The 17,868-nt window shown below is 45.3% G+C and overlaps 3 protein-coding genes across 3 annotated transcripts; all 3 read right to left on the reverse strand.

The window, feature by feature from the left end:
• Positions 1-385: 385 nt before the first annotated feature.
• LOC129599250 (presequence protease, mitochondrial-like) lies at positions 386-6,979 on the reverse strand. The gene is made up of 9 exons (XM_055497435.1): positions 6,036-6,979; positions 5,067-5,479; positions 4,363-4,607; positions 3,715-4,014; positions 3,034-3,340; positions 2,424-2,789; positions 1,780-2,025; positions 1,230-1,540; positions 386-1,024 (listed from the first exon to the last, which is right to left on the reverse strand). The coding sequence occupies exons 1-9, from the start codon at positions 6,605-6,607 to the stop codon at positions 701-703; spliced, it is 3,084 nt and encodes a 1,027-aa protein (XP_055353410.1). The 5' UTR covers positions 6,608-6,979; the 3' UTR covers positions 386-700.
• An 81-nt stretch (positions 6,980-7,060) lies between these two features.
• On the reverse strand, positions 7,061-10,485 carry LOC129599254 (uncharacterized). The gene is made up of 3 exons (XM_055497443.1): positions 10,035-10,485; positions 8,872-9,943; positions 7,061-7,735 (listed from the first exon to the last, which is right to left on the reverse strand). The coding sequence occupies exons 1-3, from the start codon at positions 10,390-10,392 to the stop codon at positions 7,240-7,242; spliced, it is 1,926 nt and encodes a 641-aa protein (XP_055353418.1). The 5' UTR covers positions 10,393-10,485; the 3' UTR covers positions 7,061-7,239.
• A 4,543-nt stretch (positions 10,486-15,028) lies between these two features.
• LOC129599253 (uncharacterized) lies at positions 15,029-17,358 on the reverse strand. The gene is made up of 3 exons (XM_055497442.1): positions 16,929-17,358; positions 15,801-16,650; positions 15,029-15,676 (listed from the first exon to the last, which is right to left on the reverse strand). The coding sequence occupies exons 1-3, from the start codon at positions 17,284-17,286 to the stop codon at positions 15,181-15,183; spliced, it is 1,704 nt and encodes a 567-aa protein (XP_055353417.1). The 5' UTR covers positions 17,287-17,358; the 3' UTR covers positions 15,029-15,180.
• Positions 17,359-17,868: the final 510 nt, after the last annotated feature.

Raw genomic sequence — 17,868 nt, forward strand, 5'->3', positions numbered from 1 at the left:
TTCAATGTCACAACAGAAAGATTTCATCAAACTTTTCAACTGCATCCATTGTCCCTATAACTGAATCCGCGATTCCCGCTGTATCTCCAAGGACAATTAATTAACCGCTGACAGAGATGATTGTACACCGCCAATGACCTGTTTACCCTGCACGTGTGTGCTTCGCTTTGTGTAGAAAGATATCATCGTTGAAATTATCAACAATATGTTCCGATGACATCATTAGGTGTACGTTAAACTGGTGAAACAATTCAGAGCCAGGAGGAAGAAGGCTGTAGGGTGGATATAACAAGACTGGTAAACCATTTTACGATTGCGTGACTGTTTGCGGCTGTGTAGCTGGTATGAACGGGCTGACAATGCCTGACATGACGTGATGGACCAATGTTGTGTTTCGCTACTCGCATGCAATTCGTGCCGCTGTCACAGCGGCACGAATTAATCTGCTAGCCATAGGCTCATAGCAAACGGTTTCAATCAATAAACCTTTAGCAATGATTTACGTAATTAACGTCTTACGGTTAGCATAACAGCTCTGGATTCAACAACTACGGTTAACAATTATAAGCTCAAATGAAAAAGGAAAAAAAAAGCAGCCTTTAATGCACGAACATACAACTAAACGAAAGCACAAGCAGCGATTTGAATTAATTCGCTTCCTCTGGCGACGGCTACGTAAGACCACTCTTTGCTTCTCAGTCTACCCCACGCCGCTGCTCACCACCCTCCATCCCTGCTTCTCCACCACGGCATCCGCCGGCCCGAAGAGCGTCGACACGGCCTGCTGGTCGTCCCCTAAGTACTTGCTGGTCGCCAGCACCAACTGCTTTCTGGTCACAGCCAGCAGCTCTTCGCGGTGACACTGGTACATTTCGTCGCTCATGGAGTAGAGGAACTGATTCCGGCCCTCATCGCTGGGGGGCCACAGATCGTCTACTTCGCCGAAGATGCGCAGCTTGGAATCCTCCACGTCCTGGTCACTGAACTCACCGTTACTGGCCCATTCCACTGACCGCTTGAACGCCTAGGGAATGCCCACATTGAACAGCAGCGTTTTCTGTCACTTACAGAATTTTCTGCTTTCAGCGGGTACATATTTGTGTTTTTTTCTGTTGTTGAATTTGTATTGCTCGGTATCTTACTACTTAATTTTTTTCTGAAGTTTATTTCCATTCTTTAAGGCAACACGCAACACAACGTGTTTGAACATAGGTAGTTTTGTTCATTACCTCGAAACGTTGCACGCAGTTGGGATTTCGATAGGAATAAAAGTGAAACAAGCCATCGTGCGCCAGCCAGGCTCTGTCGCAGTTCTCATGGATCTCATTACAGCGAAGCTTGGCAGTGAGCAGATGGGCCAGCACACGCAGGGCGGGGTAATCGGCATGATCGAACGGTACTACCGGGCAGGACTTGGAAGCACAGTGCATCTCGAATGGAAAGGTTACGTAAGTGCACTGGCCGCCTCTCGGTTCGAAGGTCGCCTCCGGTACCAATGGCTGATGTCTGCCGTTACCGTCCACCACTGATAGAAATTCGCCTGCACAAAACGTCACCTTAACCAGTGTCCTAGACTTAAAAGGAGTACAACATAGTACATACAACATGCTTATTCGGAGACTTATGTCAACTGTCAAAGCTCAGCGAAGACGATTTCTTCGGTGCTTTAGGGAAAGTGTTTTTGCCTGATGACTTAGAGTGAGTCTCAAATTATAAGCGAATCAAGCGGTACGCGAAGCCAACTCGCACTATGGCAGATATTCATGTGCTTGTAGGTACCTAATTCGCCCATAGCCGTTTTCATGATTTCCGGCGTGGTGTTCAGCGAGCAACACATCCGGTCTTTGGTCAAGACATGTTTGGCAATAAGCCGCAGTTTCTCGAGAGTCGGTCGCAGATCGCCGGATTCAACCAGGTGGCGCAGAAAACGAATCTGCTGCAAACCAGTCCATTCTTCGCGCAGGCACGCAACGGACTGCAGTTGCGAAGCCTGATATGAGACGGCGTACCAGTACCCGCGGTCGCCTGTACAAAATATCATGAGAGTCACAGCCACAACCAGTAACCACCAGCTAAAAACGCTACCAGTCATCAGTTACTGAGTTACAAGAAATATTCAAAATATACGGAGTATAAGAAACAGTAAATTGCAAAGTTGTGAATTCAGAGCTGCATAATTATTACAACACAACCGCGTCGGCTATAATTCTATGTTGTTACGCTTTCTTCCCGCCAGATGTGATCGCGCGGTTGTTATCAAGCCGATTACAGTATATACTGTGACTGCCGTTGAATTTGTCAGCTGTTCAGCTGTTCCATGGAACGGTGCGAAACGGCTTGACCTCGATGCACGAAAACCATAAATTCCTTGTTATTATAATAAGCTAAATTACCGTTCTTAAGGCGCACCGCGAATAACTTACCGGTGAGACTGGCGATCGTTTCGTCGCGCATCTGCCTGAGCAGCACTGCAAAGTGGTGCAAGTCTTGCAGACAGAGGCGGGTGAAAATGTCTTTCCACAACGCGAACATGGCGGGGATGTTGCGGTCCAGACAGTGGGAGGAGAGGATGATGCCCTGTTCGTACTTGCCTGTAGAAGGGAAGCGCTGGGCGGCGTGAAATGCCGCCGACAGACCACCGGTCGTCAGTTCAATGCGTTGACTAAGCTGGCGATAGTCCAGTTCGCCGGCGCCCATGCTCGTAACGATCCAACAGAACAACGGCACGTACGGGCGCAGTTCAGCGGGCAGACCTTCCGTCGAAATCAGCGCGCGAAAATATGTCATGCCTGCAAATTGACGCACACCTAAACATACTCAACAAAGCAGAATCAGGTGCGATATTTCCAAAAAAACTTGTTTCAACATAAGATCAAATCAACAGGCAACTTTGTTCTCAGTTGTATATAAACTATTTTACCATGATAGCAGGCGTTTCAATTAAAACAATTACAGTACGGAATAACTGTGCAAAATAGTTTAGGTTTTGTTTTTCTCAACCAATATATGGCGTAGGTATTTGTGCTGTCTTACCACTGGTGGGCGCCGACACACAGAATATCGGCGTATTTTCCACATTAATTTCCCGGATGCTGGCACGCGGCAGCGTCGGCTCGATATCCGAGAGTTTCAACGTGGGGAGCACGGACACGTCCTGGACCTTCTTCTGGTCGTCCTCCAACTCCTTGGCTTGGGATAACACTCCTACCCGACGCACCAAGCTCCGCGGTGGATTGCTTACCGACAGCTTTTCCCCCAACAATCGGCCTTCCTTCTCCCTCATGTGCTCGCCGTACGCCGCATCTGCCTTCATTATCAGCGTCACGTTGTGCGCATTGTCCTGTACAGAAAAACTCCAGCTTAAAATTAGACACCTGCAGCAGCCTAAAGGGTTTTTTTCGTCCTCGTTATTGGTAAATGAATAATCCTTTTAAGATTCAAATGTCCGTTTTTTGAAATACAATTTACTGCTGCGGCATTAGCCGCTTCTCACTTCTGGGCTTCAGGCTTCAGCTACTGTGTGCAGTGACCTGCGCACTGTAATACTCAAATGCAATAAAGCTGTCTTTTATTCGATCTGAATTCTGTGTCATTTAAGAAAAAAATAATTTAAACTTATACATATTTATACATAATTTATACTAATAAGCCTAATAATTTGGGAGCGATGGCCCGCCCCAAACCACAATTTATAGCATAAGTAAATTAACTGACCTGCAAATACGCTTTAACCTTTTTTTGCAGGTATTCTGGATCGCCGGCCATCGCCTGGCGGAACCGATCGAAGAGCAGGGTGATTTGAAGGTGGTCGATGGGGTCGGCGTCATGGTTGCAAAGCGGTATCAGGCTGCGTAGCAGGTTCTGCCCGAAAGTCTTCTCAACTGGGGGCAGGCATAGCTCCACCTCGTGGAGGATAGCCTGCACGTGTTCCGCCTTGAATCCTGTCTTCACGACGCTGTCGATTGTCGAGCGAATAGTACAGATAATCTTTTGTGTATCTTCCTCCGCAACGTTCTGCACACCGAACACAGCTGCCTCATGAGGACACACATCCATACAACTTACCACAATTCATAAAATGCTTGATGATTTATACGTATACGAGGATGCACGCAGTCAAACCGACAGTAAATTTTTTAAGCTAGACCAACCGACAACCGCGCACATAGTGCAAGCGAATGCCAACCATCCACGGATGGCTGTCATCTGTACTACGCATACAGTGCAAACGGTACCTCCCATCCACGGGCGGCTATAATGTGAAAAAATATTCTGCTTGTGTGCGTGGTTGTCGGTTGGTGTCGCTGAAAAAACTTACTGTCGGTTCGACTGCGCGCATCCTCGTACTGTAATCATTCGTACCTTTAAGCCGACACTGAAGAAGCCTTCCCGTACGGCGTCGAGATGATTTCCCGTTCCCGGTGAGTAATCGGCACCCAGCTTACTCTGCAGTAACGTGGCCTGAAAAGGCGCTTGCGGCCCGCTTAGGAGAAGTTTTCCCAGCAGGGCTATGCATGACGTTTCGAGAGGGTCCCGCACGTCCGGCCATAAATACGATACGGATACCGTCACGTTTTTGTTAACCGGCGCCAACGAATTTACGGGACCTACAAAACGCTCACCAGCACAGTGTACAGTGGTACACTCAAACAGTACTTCAATTTAAACGAGGCTTTTTATTCTTCGTCTTTCAATTTTCTCCTGTTCCTTCTACGTAGAACTAATTTAATTCGGTTTAAAGTGAATGTTAACCCATATTCGGTTTTATTAAGAAAAACGAAAATCGAAAGAGAATTCATTATTTTTTTATAAAGCATGTCTAAAAGTGTACATGACACATATCTCATACATCTCAAATATCTTATACACATATCTTGTACTCGTACATCCTATGCATACCAAGGGCTAGTAATTTATAAACACGACTTTTATTTCTCTGCACGCAGGAGAGCAGATATTCGTATCTTTGAATGATTGTATACTCGTAATTAATTTTAACGTATTTCATTTTAACAAGGTTGTTCCACATGAATATATTGAATTTTCATTTCTAACTGTTGAGTTACCGGGAAAGGTTACTTCCCGGGGCTGTGCCCAGCGCGGCTCTGGCGGGACCTGGCTATCGATGGGCTGTTTATCATAATGGCGTAGCACAGCGGTCTCCACGAAGTCCAAGTGGCTCTCCAATGGTATGTTGCCGTAACTGAAGAAGCGGGCATTCGTGGGATGGTAGTAGGCCGCGTGAAAGCTGCGCAACTGCTCCCACGTCAAGTGGGGCATCTCCATGGGATCGCCGTGACTATCGAAGCCGTACGTCCCCGACGGCAGCAGGTAGTTCGGAATTCGGCGAGCGTACAGGCTTTCGGCGTCTCTGTAGACACCTTTCATCTCCATAAAACCCACGCCGCTGAAGGCAAAGCTGGTCAGGCACGAGCTTGGATCATACAAATCCCACGGCTCCACACGGATTCCTTCTTGCCTGCAAAAAAGTATTCCCAAAGGTAAACAACATTCACAACATGCATTATCCAATTCAGTTGGTAAAACATTATCCGTGCCTTATTCAGTATGGTAAATGAACTGCAACTGTTCACGGTTTTGTCTTTTTTTATTTCTTTTAAATTTCACAATTTCCAGTCGGCAAGACTAAATAAAGGAAAGTCTGGTAATGCTATTTTTATGTAACGGTATCCGATAATATTGTTTTCGTTTTATCACTCGTCCCTTTATTAAGGGCGAAAATCATATTAACATTGATTGTCATTAAATAATTATCCAATACGTAATTTTACAGAAAAAAGCGATTTCGGAATTCGATGCCTTCAGTATAGTTCATTGGATGTTCATAATGTTATTATGGTTATTTCATTAGTCGTACGAGTACCTGTAAACATTTCTTTACATATATGTACTTATCTGCACGAGCATGGTTATTAAACATTAAATTTTTATTTATCCCGATTGACCTTTGACAGTACTAGTAATAATTTATGGTGATTAACCGATTCAACAACAACATGACAGGAGTAACTGACCGAAAATCGACCTTCCTGAGAGTGGGGAAGAAAGTAGCATCTAGGAAGACATCCAGGAGGTTGACAAAATCTTTCCTGTTGGGCGTGGAAAAGGCGTACATGGTATGGTCGCTCTTGGTGGATGTGTCCATGAAGGTGGCCAGCGAGCGGTTCTGCATGTGTACAAGAGGATGGCGCACGGGGAAGCGGCGCGATCCGCAAAGCACCATGTGCTCCAGGATGTGTGCCACACCGGTGTTGTCACGGGGAGGAGTGCGGAAGACCACGGCGAAGGCGTTGTGACGGTCGGCGCGTGCCAGATGCAGGTGCTGGGCGCCGGTGCTGACGTGCAGCAAGTGGACTGCCGTCAGCGCCAGCTCCGGCACGGTCTCGTTGCGTAGAACCGTAAAGCCGCCGATACGTTTCCCGGCGGGGTACTCGACTAGCGGCGCTGCGGATAACTGAGTAAGGCTCTGGCTTGACTGGCGACTGGGCCAGTGAACGTACGGGTCGAGGCGGTTGTGCTGAAGCCACGTTCGACAGTGCAGCAGACGGAAAGCGGGCAGCTGGCGGAGCGTCCGCACCACGGACATTCTGGCTAACCGTGTAACACGTTTTGGTAGTAATTAGATTCCAGGCAAACAGCCTTTTATTTCCTGTCTGAATAATCACGCGGGACGATCATGTTGGCATGTAGAATTTGGTAACCAATAAAGCAACAATTCTGCTGATAGGAATACAAGGGAAACGACCAAGATTGCATTGATTGATTGGTTTCGACGAAGCATCAAACTCTAATACTATACTCTGTACTCAGATACTCAGTAGATCAAGAACAGGTTTGGCGTCTGAGTTCACAGTATTCATGAATTGTTTTTGACTGTTTGCAGTTACAATTCACAGACTGTGAATGTTGTTCAACTGTTTTCCCTGCACTGTGCTATAACAGGTTGCACTTGTAATTTATAAAAACTCATGTCGCAGCAGTGCAGATTTATTATACATAACCGCTCATAAAGCTTGCATGATGCAACATGGACCAGCATTTCAAGAATAACCGCAGGCAATACCGGTACTACATGGTAATTTTTAGAACAGGAAATGACGGCATTAATTTTGCAAGTGCACCCTTGGATCATGAATATTAAAGCATGACATAATAGAAAACACAGAAACAAAATCTTATACACGCAGCTGAAGAATATCGCTATCAAACAGGGTAATATTAACGAGCTATAGATATGCCTATCATAGAATCTTCAACGTCAAGGATCGTGCTGCGCAGGAGATTCTCATCGCGTGTGGCTAGTTCGACAGTAGACCACGGTCCGTCGCGGGTGGTATCGTAAACTTCCATTGAATATTCAACCTCGCCTGCTGCATTTTTACCGCCACAGACGTATATCCTTTCGTTTACAACGCAAGCCGAATGTCGATGCCGCGGTTTTTGCAAGGAGTGGATATCGACCCACGTGGAAGTGCTTATGTTTAAGCGGACACATGAAGCTGTTGCCGCCTGTTTCAACGTTCCTCCAAGAATGTAAACATGTCCGCCCACGACAGCCATACTAAATCCAATTCGCTGCTGTGAAAGTTGTGGTAAGGATGTCCAACTGTTCTCCATGGGATCATAGAGATCCAGCTCGGAGAATTCGGCATTCCCGTTGTGATGAGCATACACGATCTTCTTTTCGAATTCAGCTATTGCGTCAACATTCCAACTGCAATGAAAACGATATCACACTCGGAGCAGCCAAAGCAAATGCGAACTACGTCTTCCATCTCCTGCTGCTTCCAGATTATGTGACAGTCTAATACGAAGAGGTATATACCTTGAGGTAGCACGACAACTCTATGACCTTCATTTCGCTGACCGACAATTTGATGACCGACTTGTTGCTGACAACCACAACCTGCTGACCGACAGTTCGCTTATTTACAAACTTGCTGACCGACATCTTGCTGAAACTAATAATATTTGCTGAACGACAGCTCACTTGTCGGTCAGCTAAATGTCGGTAATCGACAACTCGCTGACCGACAACTTGTAGAAGGCGAAAACTTGCTGACCGATAATTTGCTGACCAGTCCAACGCACATTAGCGTATTGTCCCAGTCAATATTAACTATGTAATAATAACTGCTAAAAATGTTTTTTAGGTTTCTTAGGTTCCTTAGGTTTCTTAGGTTTCTAAAGTTTCTTAGGTTTCTTAGATTTCTTAGGTTTTCTTAGGTTTTCTTAGGTTTCTTAGGTTTCTTAGGTTTTTTAGGTTTCATTGGTATCATAGGTTTCTAAGGTTTCTTAGGTTCCTTAGGTTTCTTTGGTTTCTTTGGTTTCTTAGGTTTCTTAGGTTTCTTAGGTTTCTTAGGTTTCATAATTTCTTCCGTTTGATAGATTGTTTTATGAAATTCACTCGTGCGCGCTCGAGCTGAAAAAAGGAGAAATTGACGACTGGATTTGTCAGATTGCTGCATAAGCCGGGAGCTGTTAATAGCAGAAGTGGTTGTGGTATCCGATCACCCAAATTGAGTTTCACAAGGATTTGGAGGGTAACAGACTAAATTTGTGGTCAGCGAGTCTTCGGTATTTCCATAAAACGTCGGTCAGTAAAATGTCGGTCAACAATTTACTAAGTAAGCAAGTTGTCGGGTAAACATTCTGTCAGTCAACAAAATGTCGTCAGCAAATTGTCGGTGTCAGCAAACTGTCGTTCAGCAAAATGTCGTTCAGCGATTTGTTGTTTCATCTAACTGTCGGGTCAACATTTTGTCGGTCAGCAAATAGTCGTCAGCAAGTTATCGGTCAGCAAGATGACCGTCAGCGAGTTGTCGGTGTGCCATAACTTGAGTTGCTCACCCTTCGACTGGTCTGATGAACTTAATATGGCCTCTGCGTAGGTCTCTCGCCACCAAGTGGTAGTCATCCGAGTTGTTATTTTGAAAATAATAGATCGTATCTCTGGTTACAACTGGACTGCAGCAAGGTGACGATGCTGCGTACTCGGCGACTTTTTTCGCCCAAAAAGAACGCCATGTGCCAGTCGATACCTTCCAGATGTTAAACAGTTTATCTTCGCTGTCCCCATGGCCAGCTTGAAATACTATTTCTCTATTCGGCAATGTTAACTGCGGAAAGATAAGCTGCATGCCAACGGGTATAGGAATTTCAAGAGCTCGAATTCGGCTTGTCGCCGGGTCAAACTTTATCGCCTTAACAGTGCCCGGCTGTGCACTCCAGTTCATTAAAACAATTGCAACGTCAGCACGTTGAACAGGTGTGCCGTTATCAAATTCAATGACGTTCGATACCGAGAATTCCTGCAGCAGCGTCTCGGCAGATATCCTGGAACTGGGACTTTCTTGTAAGCAAAGCCGAATACAGGCCGCTAACTTTCCCGGTATTTCATCGCTCACAAACGGTACATAACCATTCATTATGAACTCGGCAAATCGGAGATTCGAAATATTATTGCTCAGATTTATCGGATTCCCATCCTTTTGGAGCAGCTTTTCATCTGTCTTGCTACTGGAGAAGCATTCGGCTATTTCCAGCATAATACATCCTAAGCTCCAAATATCAGTCATCCGTCCTGGAGTTTCTGCTCCAAATAGGCAGAATTTCTTCAGCATTTCTGGCGACATGTAGCGCACGGTGCCACGCAGGTGCGATATATCGCCGGAGCAGGTGACACTTTCTTGCATGGGAACTAAATCGTCCAAGTCACCGACTAACAGCATTTTATTTCCGTTAGGCAAGTCTTTCACTAAAACATTTGCTGGTTTCAGATCTCCGTGTATTATTTTCTGCTGATGCAAGAAGCTTAATCCTGCTGTTATTTCTTTGCAATAGCGCCCGATGTAAACGTCTTTGCGTATCCCATAGGGGGTAATGTTTTCCTTTGCTTTTTTAAGGAAAACTGTGAGATCACCTAAACATAAGCTGTTGTACACTCGAGTTATAACACGAAAAATTACAGGTTTTATGTTGATATGAGTACTCTGTAAAACAAGCAGGCTTACTGTGACAACGCTCCATCATTATCTCGACCGTAGCTCCACCAGCTGATTTAATAATTCGGACTTGATGACAAACAACCAGGTTTTCATGAGCTAATTCCGGCAGCCTTTTCAGTCGGGTTACCGTTTTTGTCCAGGTTCCTGGGTTCGAGACGATGTCGTGTCGAGCATCGAGGTGAACTGTCTTGACAGCCACCATATCGCTTCCAGTATAATTGCCGCGTTCTGAAACCTTGGCATTGTAGACAACACCAAATGCTCCTCTCCCTATAAAGTCATAAGGCAAATATTCATACTGGCAACTGCTGCCGAACGTTTCGATTTCAAGCGGATCGGCTTGGCTAGCACCTTTGGATTCCATCGTACTTACAGGGAAAAATGCCGAAAAATGAAAACCAAATTTTTATAGTATCACCGTGATCAGCGCAGTGACCACACTGTACCCGTAAATCGACTTTTCTATTCGTATGATCGTATACAGCCGTAAAACAAAAGCAGTATCTGTACATGTTGACTAATTTTTCAAACGATAACATTATCGCGCAGATTAATGCTTATCTGCAATGAAGCTTTATCAGCAAATCTCCTGCAGGAAAATGCTGCTCGTCTTGCGACCTGTATGAGCGTATACTTTTACACTGCAACAACAATGCCATAACACAGAACGCGTTCCCTATTTACGTCGTTATTCGTAGATGCACTGGGCGAAATTGCCGCGAAATAACTATGACAAGGTGTAACAACACTCATGCAGCTGCAACAGAAAAGCGACGTTTTGAATTCCTGGGGACTGCTGTGAATTGCGGTGGAGGCAGATGTACAGCCTTGTCGAGAAATTATGGGCGCATGAACACAGCGAAGAAAGCACATTTATGGGTTGCGCCAACCTCCATAGTACGGCGCGCCACGCTATAGTTTTTGCGAGTTTACTTTAAATTAGACATGGCTGGTACAAGTCAGATATTTGTGTATTCATATTTATTATATTTTCTTTATTGTTTTACTTCTATATACTTCCGTGAAAAGATGAGTTAATACTGGATGTGTTGCCTTAAATAATCGTTACCGCGATAACTGAAGTGTAGTGACCATCGTTCTAACGCCAATATAGTCTTAAGTGTGCGCTGCCTGTTCCTTTACGCCCTCGATTCCTCGACAAGCTTGCACATACGGCACAGCTTGAGGATTTAGACGCATGAGGTCACGCATGAATAAGGGCAGACCGAGGCAATACCATGTTACTTGTAATACAAAAAGCCCCTTCAGTAAGGTTTTGACAGAGGCTATTTGACTGGGTCAAAGATCCTGATTCATTGTAGGGTTGTCATCACGTCATCACACGCTATCACAATCACGCCGATTTCCTGTTCCCAATCCCATCATGCCGAAAAGTTATGGCTGTGATAATGTGATGGGATGAATGATGGGATTGGGAAGTGATGGGATGGTTTTCCACTACCCGAAAATATGTGTTTAAGTGCCAAAATTTACTGTACTTCAGTTATTCCGCATAACTTTTGCGCGCTACAAACTTTTCTTCCTTTAAAAATCAGGCGAGCGGTGCCAGGGGACAACTTTATAAGAAAGGCCTTTATCATTTTTGTCATTACGGTACGCTACGCCACTTCCACCACAGCCCATTTGATTTGATTGATAATGCCTTTCTCAATTAAGATAACTGTCTTTACAACATTTATACTTTATGAAAACATTAAAATAATTCTTTTCCGAAATATAATTCATTTTATTTTCGTCCCACCAATCCCACTATTCCCATCACTTCACGTTCACAATCCCATCACATCCCACCTCAAAAATCAGGGTGGGATGACAACCCTAATTCATTGTATGTAAACCGGAGCGCCAAACGTTCTTTTTCTGCCTCCTTGTCGTAACCTCGACTTAGGCCCGTCCTTACAGTTAAGTTCTGTTCTAAGATCTGTCAAGACAAAGCTTGTCAAAAGTTCATTTCAAAAAATATGGAATCGCACCGCTGTAGCGCTGCTAACAGCTGATAAATATGCATTACTGCATATAGTAGGTGTAGACCCTGCAGTCAAGTAAGAACATCACCACCACGAAAGGCACATCGGTTATCGGTGATCGTAGGATTAATCACCTAATTACTGCTATTACCGAAGTGCGGTATCAATAACCTTATCATTAACGCCACGGCATAAGCATCGCCATGAGTGCAGCATCCCTGTATTATCGAAATTTCCCTACGGATGCGCGTGAGTTGAATTTCGGGAACACGGTGTTGGTGCAGCGCGATACCGGTCAGTAGTGGCTGGGATACGTGCAGGATATTGACGGAGATTACTTCTTCATTAATTTCGATGCCAGTACCATCAGCTCCGATTGGATCCACTCCCGTCGCCTATGGCCGCACCATTTTCTAGGGCGCGGCCAGGAATCGCAACACTGCGATAAACCTTCGGACTACGTGGTGGTGGCGCTGCGAAATTTTGACGGTGGACCGTTGGTTTTCCGGCCGGGTACCATCATCCACACGGACAGCGCAATCACAAAGTACAGCAATTTATTCTGCACTGTCAGCCTGAATGATGGAAATCCCGTTGACATTGTGCACTGGGCCCAGCTTGCCAGACAGTTTCCAGAGCCCGATGATGGACTGAATTTTTTTGACAGAGTCGCAGGATTTTCGTACGCTAAGCATGTTATTCACTTCGAGCAGGCGAGTGAGTTATTACCACTGGATAGCTTTTGGTTGAGTTTGGCATTCAAATGTCGGTTAGCGTTTAGCAGTGGCCTCGATGTGTGCAACAATGACTGTCGCTTTCAAGGGGAGCGATCCTCGCCGGACCACATAAGGTTCTTTTGTTCCGGGGAGCACCGGCATCGGAATGGTAAATATGAAATTAATGTTGGTTGTCGGTTCTATGTGCGAGTGGCAATGGATTTGGTTACGTTCGTGTGCGCCGAAATGCATGGTGACGCCGACGGTCGCAGAATGTTCTGGGATGAAGATTCCTTAAAGAAAGCATGCCAGCACCATCTCGCTACGCAAGCGCGGAAACAGCCGATTATTACAGTGGCTGCACCAGCGGCTGCTCTGGATTACGGTTAGTGTCTCATGTACAACTTTAACAGCGAAATTAATGATTTGCCGTACGTTCTTACCGCACCTGTCTTATATTCATGCAAATTAGCATTTCTAAAGCTACATCATAAATTAATACAGAGCCAAGATTAAATTTTACTGGGAAGCATTTTCGGCAGATGATGAGGGTACCTCGATAAACGGACTTCCATATCCTATCCTAACATCCATTCTGAGCAATCTGGATGTCCGTGCACTCGCCCGATTTAAGCGGTAAGTCATCTTTGTCTAAGAATGCATTGATTTAGTAAGGAAAATTGGCGGGTTCATGGAAGCGCCTTCATATATCGTTTTCTGCCTTCTAATGTCACAGTTGCACTTTCGCTGAGAAACCGCTCATGCGTGCAACATCTGGCTGCTAGAATTTGGTGAATTAAGAATTTAATGGGAAAAACTCTGTACTAGCAAGCTACAATGTATTTCTGTACTAGCAAGTCACTGTCAGACTTTTGCGTGCCCTAAACCTGTTTGTCAAACAGGCCCTTAGTTTGTCCTGACTTTCTGTAACAGAACTCCATGATTGTTTGGCCAGCCAAGGTTTTTACAACTCCGTAGTCCGTACTACGTGTAACTGTTGACTTTGTTTATCAGAGTGTGCGCGCTGTGGACACAGCTTCGGCAGGACTACGTATGCAAGCGGCACATCGTGGTCACCACCCCCGACTGTGCGGCTCTCAGGGAAGTCGTGGAAAATCAGGAGCAACATGTGACTGGAGCAGCTACACCTTGGTGGCCCTGTTGGACCGCTTCATCACTAGTGACACTCGAACGCTGGCCTTACTGGATACGCGATACGCGTACGCGATGCTTGATCTCTTAAGAATTTTGTCGACGGTTCTAGGCATACTGCGAACCAAAGGAATACGCGTGCCGATCATTAATGTCAGAAACGGACGTCATATCGTCAAAATACGTCACGTCACGTCAAATACGTCACGTCATATCACGTCAAAATTTCTCTTACGCAAATTAGCAGTAATATTATACAGTGACTTAGTACACTACAGCAATAACTGACCGAAAATCGACATCTCGGAGAGTGGGGAAGAAGGCGGCATCCAGGTGGACATCGCGAAGATTGTCGAAGTCGTTCCTGTTGCGCGTGGAAAGGCATACACGGTATGGTCGCTCTTGGTGGATGCGTCCATGTAAGTGGCACAGGAGCGGTTGTGCATATGAAAAGAGCGCACGGCGTAGGGGAAAGCGACGCGATCCGCAGAGCGCCATGTGCTGCAGGACATGAGCCACACCGGTGTTGTCGCGGGGCGGAGTGCGGAAGACTACGGCGAAGGCGTTGTGACGGTCGGCGCGCGCCAGATGCAGGTGCTGGGCGCCGGTACCGGTGTGCTGCAGCCTGCAGGTGAATTGCCGTCAGCGCCAGTTCGGGCACGGTCTCATGAAGCCGCCGATACGTTTGCCGGCGGGATACTCGACGGCCGGCGCTGTGGATAACTGAGTGAGACTGTGTCATGTTGATCATGTTGGCATGTAGAATTCGGTAACCAATAAAGCAACAATTCTGCTGATAGGAATACAAGGGAAACGACCAAGATTGCATTGATTGGTTTCGACGAAACATCAAACTCTAACACTATGCTCTGTACTAAGATACTCCGTAGATCAAGAACAGGTTTGGCGCCTGAATTCACAGTATTCATGAACTGTGTTTGACTGTTTGTGATTCCCAGATACCATTCACAGACTGTGAATGTTGTTCAATTGTTTTCCCTGCACTGTGCTATAACAGGTTGCACTAGTAATTTATAAAAACTCGTGTCGCAGCAGTGCAGAATTATTATACATAGCCGCTCATAAAGCTTGCCTGATGCAACATGGACCAGCATTTCAAGAATAACCGCAGGCAATACCGGTACTACCTGGTAATTTTTTTGAACAGGAAAATGACGGCATTAATTTTGCAAGTGCACCTCTGGATCATGAATATTGAAGCATGACATAACAGAAGACAGAGAAACAAAATCTTATACACGCAGCTGAAGAATATCACTATCAAGCATGGTAATATTAATGAGCTATAGATATGCCTATCACAGAATCTTCAACGTCAAGGATCGTGCTTCGCAGGAGATTCTCATCGTGTGTGGTTAGTGCGACAGTGGACCACGGTCCGTCGCGGGTGGTATCGTAAACTTCCATTGAATATTCAACCTCGCCTGCTGCATTTTTACCGCCGCAGACGTATATCCTTTCGTTTACAACGCAAGCCGAATGTCGATGCCGCGGTTTTTGCAAGGAGTGGATATCGACCCACGTGGAAGTGCTTATGTTTAAGCGGACACATGAAGCTGTTGCCGCCTGTTTCAACGTTCCTCCAAGAATGTAAACATGTCCGCCCACGACAGCCATACTAAATCCAATTCGCTGCTGTGAAAGTTGTGGTAAGGATGTCCAACTGTTCTCCATGGGATCATAGAGATCCAGCTCGGAGAATTCGGCAGTCCCTTTGTGATGGGCATATAAGATCTTCTTTTCGAATTCAGCTATTGCCTCAACGTTCCAGCTGCAATGAAAACGATGTCAAACTCGGATCAGCCAGAGCAAATGCGAACTACGTCTTCCTTCTGCTGCTTCCAGGTTACGTGACAGTCTAATATGAAGAAGTATATAACTTTTGAGTTGCTCACCCTTCAACTGGTCTGAAGAACTTAATATGGCCTCTGCGTAGGTCTCTCGCCACCAAGCGGTAGTCATCCGAGTTGTTATTTTGAAAATAATAGATCGTGTCTCTGGTTACAACTGGACTGCAGCAAGGTGACGATGCTGCATACTCGGCGGTTTTTTTCGCCCAGAATGAACGCCATGTGCCAGTCGATACCTTCCAGATGTTAAACAGTTTATCTTCACTGTCCCCATGGCCAGCTTGAAATACTATTTCTCTGTTCGGCAATGTTAACTGCGGAAAGATAAGCTGCATGCCAACGGGTATAGGAATTTCAAGAGCTCGAATTCGGCTTGTCACCGGGTCATATTTTACCGCCTTAACAGTGCCCGGCTGTGCACTCCAGTTCATTAAAACAATTGCAACGTCAGCACGTTGAACAGGTGTGCCGTTATCAAATTCAATGACGTTCGATACCGAGAATTCCTGCAGCAGCGTCTCGGCAGATATCCTGGAACTGGGACTTTCTTGTAAGCAAAGCCGAATACAGGCCGCTAACTTTCCCGGTATTTCGTCGCTTACAAACGGCACAAAGCCATTCATTATGAACTCGGCAAATCGGAGATTTGAAATATTATTGCTCAGATTTATCGGATTCCCATCCTTTTGGAGCAGCTTTTCATCTGTCTTGCTGCTAGAAAAGCATTCGGCTATATCCAGCATAATACATCCCAAGCTCCAAATATCAGTCATCCGCCCTGGAGTTTCTGCTACAAATAGGCAGAATTTCTTCAGCATTTCTGGCGACATGTAGCGCACGGTGCCACGCAGATGCGATATATCGCCGGAGCAGGTGACGCTTTCGTGCATGGGAACTAAATCATCCAAGTCACCGATTAAAAGTATTTTATTTCCGTTAGACAAGTCTTCACTAAAACATTCGCAGGTTTCAAATCTCCGTGTATTATTTTCTGCTGATGCAAGAAGTTTAATCCGGCTGTTATTTGTTTGCAACAGCACTCGATGTAAATGTTTTTGTGTATCCCATAGGGGGGAATGATTTTCTTTGCATCTTTAAGGAAAAATGTGAGATCACCTAAATATGAAATTCTGTATGTGGAAGTGATGTATTCTGTAATATTAACAGGCTTACTGTGACAACGCTCCATCATTATTTCGACCGTAGTTCCGCCACCTGATTTAATAATTCGGACTTGATGACACACAACAAGATTTTCGTGAGCTAATTCCAGCAACGTTTTTAGTCTTATCATCGTTTTTGCCCAGGTTCCTGGGTTCGAGACGATGTCGTGTCGAGCATCGAGGTGAACTGTCTTGACAGCCACCATATCGCTTCCAGTATAATTGCCGCGTTCTGTAACCTTGGCATTGTACACAACACCAAATGCTCCTCTCCCTATAAAGTCATAAGGCAAATAATTATACTGGCAACTGCTGCCGAACGTTTCGATTTCAAGCTCATCCGATTGGCTAGCACCTATGGATTCCATCGCGCTCACAGCGAAAAAAATGCAATTAACTGAAAATCGCAAACGAAATTAAATTTTTTTTATCACCGGAAGCAACGCAGTAACCAAGCTGTAACAGGAAATCGGCTTTTCCATTTGTATACAGTTGTGAAACAAAAGCAGTACATGTTAAGTAATTTTTCAAACGATAACACTATCGCGCAGATTATAAGTTTATCTGCAGTACAGCCTGATCAGCAAATTAGCCGTAGAAAAATGCGGCCCGTATTGCAGCCTTTACTACGGTATGTGCGTATGCTTTCACAATGCGTCAACCATATAAAAGATACTGCAGCGGCTCGATCAAGTGGCACCACTGAGTTTGTGTACAGTAATGTATTGAAGGTTCTAGATTTATTATTTTCCTCTGATCGTAACTGACAGCAGAAACTCTATACAGCTAAACGAAGTCACAGAATCGTACGTTGTTAGGTACAGTATACTACATGTACAGGGAATCAGCACTTGCAAAGTGTGCACTGCTCGTGCTTGCGAGCGCATGAGCATGCACACGCTGCATTTGTGCTGTTTTCCCGTACTATAACTCTGTGGTGCCACTTGATC

Source organism: Paramacrobiotus metropolitanus, unplaced genomic scaffold, assembly GCF_019649055.1.
Source record: "Paramacrobiotus metropolitanus isolate TYO unplaced genomic scaffold, Prichtersi_v1.0 Parri_scaffold0000141, whole genome shotgun sequence".
In the NCBI taxonomy this organism is placed as follows: Eukaryota; Metazoa; Tardigrada; class Eutardigrada; order Parachela; family Macrobiotidae; genus Paramacrobiotus; species Paramacrobiotus metropolitanus.